General features: G+C 32.4%; 1 protein-coding gene across 1 annotated transcript in view; it reads left to right on the top strand.

The window, feature by feature from the left end:
* Positions 1 to 5,717, top strand: part of LOC107030897 (homeobox-leucine zipper protein HDG8-like) — a 10,757-nt gene extending 5,040 nt beyond the window's left edge. Inside the window, exons 5-10 of the mRNA XM_015232113.2 lie at positions 465 to 557; positions 662 to 871; positions 1,618 to 1,801; positions 2,838 to 3,103; positions 4,562 to 4,651; positions 5,302 to 5,717. Of these exons, the coding sequence (XP_015087599.1) occupies positions 465 to 557; positions 662 to 871; positions 1,618 to 1,801; positions 2,838 to 3,103; positions 4,562 to 4,651; positions 5,302 to 5,673 (1,215 nt within the window). The 3' untranslated portion in view covers positions 5,674 to 5,717. The remainder of the gene's footprint in view (positions 1 to 464; positions 558 to 661; positions 872 to 1,617; positions 1,802 to 2,837; positions 3,104 to 4,561; positions 4,652 to 5,301) is intronic.
* The last annotated feature ends 4,207 nt before the right edge of the window (positions 5,718 to 9,924 follow it).

Raw genomic sequence — 9,924 nt, forward strand, 5'->3', positions numbered from 1 at the left:
TATATATATATATATATATATATATATATGTCCAAATAGAGCGCCCAATCTTTAATATACAAAGCATATATATGTATATGCTTTGTATATTAAAGATCGGGCACTCTAATTGGATTGATTTTTTAAAAGTAGCCAGTGTTTAAGAATTCATTGGAAACTTACCACTTTTGGTGTAGAAAAATACCATGCCAATATCATGCATTTCGAACTTGAGCAAGTGAGAGATCTAAGATACTGTCATGATTTTTTGAAATCAAATACATTGTCATGAATTTCAAAAATTGGCTATTTTTTAATAAGCTGATACCATTTTATTTTTTGATTTCTTTCATACTATATTGATTAAGATGACTTTATATGTAATGATGAACATGGAAAATGAGTGCTTATTTTGAGACATAGTTGTCATTGTTATTGTTTAACAATTTATCATATACTTAAAAATGATTGATTTGTATATGTAGGTCAAATGGATGAACTTGTTTCCTACTATAGTCACAAAAGCTAGGACTATTGAAGTTCTTGATTCTGGTACTTGGGGAGGCTCTATTCAATTGGTAAAATATTAATCCATCTTTTAGATTTTGTTCCCCTAGAAATTAAATCAATATTAAAATTGACTCATACAATGGTCTAATTTTTTTTTGGTTCTTGAATACAGATGTATGAAAAGTTGCATATTTTATCTCCTCTAGTTGAAGCTAGAGAGTTTTTCTTCATACGTTGTTGTAGACAACTTGATGCAACAACATGGATCATGGTGGATGTTTCATATGATATATTCAATGAGATTCAAAGTGGTGCACCTTGTTATTCTTGGAAGTTCCCTTCTGGTTGTGTAATTCAAGATATGGGCAATGGCCAAAGTAAGGTAAGAATGACTTTCTCTCTTTATTCACTATTTATATAAAAGGAAAACTATGTGCATTAAGCTCCATCTATACACGTGGTCCACATTACTGGGCCTATAATATGTAATCTTATTCTGTATTTGTGCATGAGGTTGTTTCTATAACTCAAACGGATAACATACATATCACTATTTATATGTAGCTTATTTTCTTTTTTTGAAGGGTATGTTACATAGTTGAACATTTACTGATACTGATGCCTATTTTATGATGTCTATTGTTCCTAATATGATATAAGAATCAAACTATCTTTATTCTCGGTTTATCCAATTTTGGATCCCCTTGTTATGTTATTAATTTATTCTCCAAATGATCTGCTTTGTGACGTGCAGCGGGGGCTGTTTAAGTGCACCCGTATTGATTTAGAAAATGATCATTATGTCCTTGTATAGCCTTGGAAAATCTCCATAACTTGACAAGTTTTATTTTATGATTGAGTTAGATTCAATAACCATCCTTTCAACATGCTATCAGAGTTGCTAGTCTTCATTTAATAATGTTGAACTCCGGCCCATACTATGTTGTGCATGTCCTAGATGTTTGAATCTAAACGAGCGAGGATTATTGTTTCTCCTCATATAGTGCTGATCAATTCTTGCCTCGTGACATCCAATGCTAAAAAAACTCAAATTTTAAACATGTTTTCCTCATTATTTTCCAAAAATTTAATTATTCTTATTGTGATTTCTTATTTTTACTCTTGCAGGTTACTTGGGTGGAACATGTTCAAATATTTGAAAAATATCAGGTTAATCGTATCTTTAGAGATTTGTTGTGTGGTCGTGAAGCATACGGAGCTAAAAGATGGATTGTTACACTTCAAAGAATGAGTGAGAGAAACAATTTTTCAATGGGTTCAACATACCTTACTAGACATGATTTCAAAGGAGGTTCGATTTTATATTCCCTTTATTTATTTACTACTTTTTTGAATTTCAATTTATAAGGTGAGAAAAGAATCCATTGCAAAATTTCATCACTTCAAGGCAGCTTTAATTAAAAATTTAAAATCTTGAAGGAGTCCAAATCCATCCCTTTTCTTTGTTTTTATGTTTGAATTATGACCTTTTAAAAGTTTTTTTTTCATCTTTAAGGTATGTTTGGCACGAAATAAATATAATAGATATAAAATATGTATTTTATCCATGTTCGACCATTGATTTTTTTTATTTAAATGGGCCCGGTACATGATTACTCTTTTTATTTCGAAAGTCATTTTTCTTTACAATTTTCTCAATTTTTAATTTGAAACATCTCCTTTTTAAACTTTTCTTATTTCCTTTTGGGGTGTGTTTGGTATGATTTAAATTTTTTTAAAAATTAGTCATCTTTTGACGTTCATTGACTGGCCAAAAAAATAATTTAATTTTTTAATCAAGGAGCAGGAAAAATGATCATTTCTCTCATTCTCCAAGGAAAGTCATTTTCCTTCGCAATCATCTCAATTTTAAACACTATATCAATGCTTTAACGACACTCAAATATTATTATCACCTTTAACATGTAAAAGTATCATCGAATACTCTCTGATCTGTTAATATTTTTATCAATCTGCAATAGAAATTTTCTTTTCTAGAAAATATATTTAGTACTTTCCAAACAAAATCTGAAAATAAGAAAAGATTTCCTAAAATAAATTATTTTCCAAAAAGCAAAAATAGACCCTTATCTTGTTTCCTTATTAGTATTGTTAGAATTGCTTTTCTAATATTTTATTCTTTTGTTTTAGTATTACATGTTGTCTCCTTCATATCCGTATGTATTTGCTTTTCATATCTGAATTTGGATCTACTTTACTTGAATGAGGATCTATCATAAACAACCCCTCTACCTTCTCATGATAAGACCACCCTTTGCAGACTTTACTTAGGGAATTTTACTAGATATATATGTTATTGTAATATTGAAATTTCATTTTACTTTCAGTGTTTCATGATCCAAAAGGGATAAAAAATACGATAAAAGTATCTCAAAGGATGGTGAAAAGTTTTTTTGAAATCCTAAGCATGGCCGACAAAATAGATTTTCCAACTTCATCACAGCTAAACCGTGGAGATAGGATTTCAATAAGAAAAAATGAAGAAATTACCCAACCAGAAGGCTTTATTGCCATTGCCACTACTTCTCTATGGCTTCCTCGTTCATTACAAGATGTTTTCAATTTTTTCGAAGACGATAAGACAAGAAATCAGGTATGTATCAAACCTCTTTATAATAATGTCATTTGTTCAGATAATAGCGAAATTTTACTATAGAGAACATAATACTATAACATGATATTGATATCGTTTTCAAATAAAACTTCATTTTTACATTGAATTGACCGAGGGTATTTCAAAAATAGTCTCTCTTCCTTCGAGAATAAGGGTAAGATTTGTGTATATTCTACCCTCTCCAAGCTCCACATTGTGAGATTACAAATAATATTTGTTATTAAAGTATATAATAGGTGAAATGTTGTTATTAGGAATGATTGTTATAAAAAGGAATGATTGTATATTTCTTTGCATCAATATTAAATTTTTAATGCAATGAGCCAAACATGTGATAAAAGAAGTAATTTTTACATTTTCAATCCTAGAGCCGTCAATATGGGCTAGGCCCGTTGGGCTGTCCTGGCCTAACCCAGGATTTAATAGGCTGGCTTAGATTTTTGAAGCCCATTTAAGAAAAAGGCTTTTTAGCCAGGCCTGAATAAGTCTGCTGATTTGTGGGGTTTGAGAAATATCGGTAGAGCCTGTCCGTGGGCCAATAAAAATTAATTAAAAAATATAATATAATATAATATTAAAATTTAAAATTAGATTAATATTTCTATTTAGATATTTATACTTTTACTTGAAAAAAAATTAAAAAGTATTATAAAGATAATTATATTTGTGGATTTGATTAATAAGTAGTAACATTAACATCATGTAATATTGTTTCTTCGATATTTATGATAATATTTTAAAATTAAAATTTATAATGTTTTAAGTGTTTTAAAAAAAATTTAATAAATTAGGCTGTCACGGCAAGCCTGTAGCCCACATACTTGTGGGTTGGGCCAACCGTTTTCTAGCTCACACTAAAAATGGGCTAGCCTGACCTGTCCTGTAAAATTTCAAAGTCTGTATGGGTTAGCCTGGATGGGGTAGGCTAGCCAAAAGAGAAATTAAGAAGAATAAAGTTCTTATATTTAGGTTTAGACATTTAATATAATGTGAAATTATGAACTCAAAGTCACTATGTAGTGTAAATTGAAGGCTAAAGGGCACAAACAATAACTAGTGTATTAAGATTAGTATTTAAAATTTATGTATGGTAAAGTTGTAAATAACTATAGTCTTAATAGGTTATCGATTTATCCAATAACTAATATTAAAAAAATCAAATACCAAACTGATAACTCGATAATTCTTTTGTTTTTATATGATCACTAAAAATCCATTAATTCAATAGCAATAAACCAAGACCCTTTTTCAATTTGATTTATCAGTCGATTTTGTTTTTGGACACACGTATATATTATATTATCTACATGTTTTGCTATTTTTGACATTGATCGTACATATATTGTTTTAGATATATGATCTTAGATAATATTCATCCCAAAAACTAATTTTTTGTCAATTATTATGATACTGTTTATCATTTGATTTATTTTTCAGTGGGATATTTTGACCGGTGGAAATAATGTGATTGAGTTAGATCGAGTACTAACAGGAACTTTTCCAGCAAACAACATTACAATCATTCAGGTATTTGTCATATTTATTTATTTATAATTAGCTATTTCAGCTTAAATTATCAGGTGACAATGACATTTTTCAATAATTAAATAATATTACTTATGATTGAATTTATCTTTTTTTCACATGCAAAAATACCAAAATTTCTAAACTTGTATTTTTTTTTCCTTTGTACTTTTTATTCTTTAATTATTGAATCAAAAGGAATTTTCGACTGTCCAATTTCACTTTTGACTTGTAGTCAATTAACAACTAAAAAACACACATAAATAAAGACTAACTTTTCTTGTTCACATTATCATCATAGCTTAGCCATTTATCGCAAGTTGTTGTTTGTCTCATTTCCTATATTAATAGTTCACTTGTTTTTTTCATTATTCAATGACTATCTTTAACTATATTTCGGGTAAAATGATATGTAATGCTAAATATATCTCACTACGAAAAAGAACAAGGATTAGCTATGAAATTCCTTGTTAATCTATTGTTAAATAACCTATAGCCCTATAGCTAACAAGATTGTTTTATAATCCTTCACTAATTCGTTATTAAATAGGATTAGCTGTGGATTTTTTATTGTTTAGCAACATAGCATATCCTTCACTTATTCTTTTATAGTATTTACCCTAATATTCTTAATTGTTGTAATGCATATACAGCCTTATAATATGTATAAGGAAATGTTAGTGCTTGAAGAGAAGAGCATTAATGAAATGGGAGCATTTTTAGTCTATGCACCCATAGAGTTGCGAGCAATCACTTCAATTGTTAATGGATGTGATGCAACAAAAGTTCCTATTTTGCCCTCTGGTATCATCATAAGTCCCGATGGTCGGCTCTCCTCAAATAGATACAACACTGCAAATGCACAAAATGGTTCAATTTTAACAGTGGTTTTTCAAATATTGATTTGTGATAATAATAATCCAACCTCAAAGCAGCAGCAAATGGAGACAGTGGCTTCTGTTCATGGCGTTTTGAGTGCCACAATTTTAAAAATCAAAGAAGCATTAGGTTGCTCTGATTTGTGATGGTTTAATTGCATGTTGTTTGTTTGTTTGGTTTGAAAATTTTAAAACGAAGACAATTGATGGTTTTGAAGGATGACATGTTCCCTTCTTTGTGACTTCTAAAAAAATCTCAAGACTCTGAGATATGTGTTGCTACAATTATCTTTTATATTAATATACACTTATTTGAGACTTCTTATTTGTTTAGTTTTTTCCTATTTTAGCTGTTTGGTTATCTCTGATCATTGTTTTGTTCTTTGTCATGTTATAATGTCATGTCTTCCTTATTTTGCAAGTGTGAAGTAGTATATATATTGTATCCATGTGTAGATGGAATTATATGTTGTTTACACGGATAGCCCAGACGTTAGCCAAGTTGTTGAGCGTAGGGATAAACCACGAAGAGGCTCAAGAATTAAACATCCTACAATAGATTTACTTGAGATCTAGGTTGAGCACCCACTTTTTTCTTGAGTATACACTCCGTACTTGCTTGCTTACTTTCTTTCTTTCTTGGATACACCTCAAATGATCGCCTCTAGTTATAGGTGGTGATGGAAGGATCAAATCTAATGGAGGATATTTACTATTCTACTTTAGAACATTCCTCCAACTGCATAATTTATAACTATCCATTCTAGATTATTTCTATATTTTTCTCTCAGGAACACTCATTATAGATATCTCCATTCATTTCTTTACAACTTTAAATATTCTAGATACTTCTCTGGCATTTTTTAGATATTAATTAAGCTTCTCATCCGCCATTCTTATTTTTATTGTTAGTTACTTGTTAATTTAGTAGTTTCCATTGTAATTAAATAAAAAATTTGCGATCTGATAATTGAACTGAGTTTTTCAATACTAGTATGAATGCTTTGTTAACTTAGTATGAGATCATTCATCAAAATGGTTGTCCATATACACCTCAACAAAATAGTGTTGTGGATAGAAAGCATAAACATATCTAGGAAACAGGAAGGGCTTTGGAGATACAGTTTCATATTCCAAGCAGATTTTGGGAGATTGAATTGTGACTGTTGTACATCTGATCAATAGAATGCGTTCTTTTTTGCTAAACGGAAAGTCTCCATATGAAGTATTGTTTCACAAACCTCCCAACACGACTCACTTGAAAGTGTTTGGTTGTTTATGCTTTGGAACCGTACTAAAGAAAGAGAATAAGTTTGCTTCTAGGGCGAAGAAAGTAATGTTCATTGGATACTCATCTACATCAAAAAGAAAACATGCTCTATGACTTAGCGGTTAAAAGTGTATTCATTAGTCGAGATGTCACATTCAGAGAACAAGTATTTCCTTTTCAAGAAAAAGAGATACCAGATCAAAATCTCCCTTTGGTCTCACCTTTTGTGTGTGATACATGTACTTTGATAGATTAGTTCCATGAATCCACCACTGCTGATCAGTGTGTAGTTTCACCAGTGGATCCAACATCTGTGGTGAACTTGCCTTATGAAGATATCACTCATATTGTGTTGGAGAAGCCCCGTCCAGAAATACAAACTCCTGAAATACCAGCAGTCACTGTTGATAGTCTTAGAAAGTCCAATAGGACATCAAAACCACCTATTTGAACCAAAGACTATGTCGTATAAACTAAGCCTAATTTGTACTCCATCACTAATCATGTTCTATATGATCATCTATCCACCAATTATCAAGACTTTGTTCAAGATTTTTCAGACTTGGTTGAACCACAATATTTTAAAAAAGCTTCCCAAGATGAAAGATGGACCTTGGCAATGCTGGAAGAAATCAATGCTTTAGAAGATAACTGTACTTGGACTCTTGTGGATTTACCTCTAAAGGCTAAGGCTATTACGTCCAAATGGGTCTATAAGATCAAATATAAGTCCAATGGTGATGTGGATAGATTTAAGGCAAGGTTGGAAGAAAAGGGATATACTCAAAGGGAGGGGTTAGACTATAATGAAACTTTTTCTCCGGTTGCAAAAATGGTGACATTCAGTACTGTTCTCAACTTAGTTGCCTCACATGGTTGGAAATTTTTTTCAAAAGGATGTTAATGCTTTCCTCCAAGGTGATTTACATGAGGATGTGTACATGGAGTTTCCTATGAGTTTTCTAAATAAGGGGGAGCGTAAGGTTTGCAAGCTTAAAAAGTCCCTTTATGGTCTTAAGAAAACATCCCGACAATGGAACATCAAGTTCACTGATGCTTTGCTGCAGGTTGGTTTCTCTCAAAGTGCACATGATCACTCTTTATTTACCAGGAAGTAGTGGGATAATATGGTGGTCCTCTTGGTGTATGTTAATGACTTACTTATCACTGTAACTAGCATATCTATGATTGAAGAAACCAAATTACTCTTCATCAATGTTTAAAATGAAGGTACTAAGAAAACTGAGATATTTCTTAGGCATAGAAGTAATGCACTCCAAAGAGGGTATATTATTGAATCAGAGGAAGTATGCTCTTTAGCTTATTGCAGACACTAGACTTAGTGGGGGCTAAGCCAATCAATACTCCGATTTCGTAGTAGTGCTAAAAGTTGGGCAGTAGATATATAAGAGGTGTTTTGGGAAGCAGGAATCATTGAAGATTATGAAGACATAAATTTACCTGGAGAAAGAGGATTTGAAAGAGGTGAATCTGTTGCATCTATCGCTGATGCATTGTCAGATAAGGATTGCGAGTTTGAGTTGTCTCCGGACTTGGCTGGAGAGGAAGCGTATGGTGATGGAAAATCTGTAATTGTGTGAGCTGCTATTTCTAATGGAGTTGGCAGATCTGTAACTATGGGAAGTGATAGAATATATGCCTTCACTTATCAGTCAATGGACCAGGTCCCTTGACACACTAACAAGTATGAATAGAAAGTAAATGCAGTTTAAACAACACAACGATTTTACGTGGAAACTTCCTTTCTTAAGGGAGTAAAACCACGACCTGTCTCACAGGATTTTCAACCGTTTTCACTAATCTTCACAAGCAAAAGTGAAACCCGATTACAACAAATGTGAGAAGAAGTTTTTAGTCTCACGTTAAAGCAATAATTTCTATTGCTTGACAAACCTAAGTAGAAGTTAATCTACCCACTAAGCTATCCCTCCCAGACAACTTAGAATTTCAACACCACCCACTGATTCCTTTATAGATTCAGGAATAGTTTACAATGTAAGACCAAGAGAATATATTCTTAAACAACTACGCTAAATGCTCCAGAGATTTCAGTTGTTGTTTGAATAATTCTGTTGTTTGATTTTCGATAGCCTTTGCAAGTGTTCTTGAATATGCTTTATCAAGTTGCAAAAACTAAGGAATAATGTTTAGGAAAGAGACTTTTATATGGACAAGTCCCTTTCCTTAAACTCTTGCCATTGGTAGGAGAAGTCTGACTTTACTGGCGCCCTTGGGATCTGTGCACCCACTTTCTGTACCTTCTCCAGCTGGCAGTCAACAGACTAGTCACCTTGGGGAACCTGGTACCTTAACAAGGTCCCTGAGTTTGTTACATCTTCAAAACTCATGTTGAGAACCTGGTACCTTTACAAGGTCCCTGAGTTTGTTATATCATCAAAACTACAAATAACATTTTCCCCCTTTTTGATGATGACAAACAATACTCAGGCACCACTCCAGCTTTATAACTAATTCCCCCAGAATTTACTAGTCCATCCTCCTGAAAAGAAAATTTTCCCCCTCACTCACACTTCTACCACTTACTATGCAGTTATAATTCCCCCTTTTAGCATCATAAAAAAGAGATACAGTAAACCAATAATATCAACACTAATATCAGATAAGATCAGAGCTTGATAGCAATCAAACAGAAAAGAAAAGCATTCACAATGGATATTAGCTAGAACATCAGGGGAATAAGATAAAGAGCATTCCAAGATAACATTTAGTACATTAAAAACAAACTGATAATCCAACAACACAAAGACAAGCCACAAAAAGAATACACAGGAGAAGATTGGGGGAGACTAAGAAGGGGGAGGTTGATGATAAAGGGACTGGATAATGAGAGTGAGTCGATCATTTGCAACATCATTATCCTTAATTGCCTTCTCTTGAAAGGCAGTAACCTTGGCCCTCAGCTCTGCAGTTTCCCTTTCCAGGGCTTGAACCACATAAGTATCAGGTCCCTCAGTCTGTGCAGTAAGTAGTTCAGCTTTGAGTATAGCAATTTCAGTATCTTTACCACTCAAACGGACAGTTAACTCCTCAACCTCATGTTTGAGTTGATCCTAATCGTCTATGAGTTGAGCCATCTTGCTCATGGG

The sequence above is a fragment of the Solanum pennellii genome, chromosome 9 (genome assembly GCF_001406875.1).
Source record: "Solanum pennellii chromosome 9, SPENNV200".
NCBI lineage: Eukaryota > Viridiplantae > Streptophyta > Magnoliopsida > Solanales > Solanaceae > Solanum > Solanum pennellii.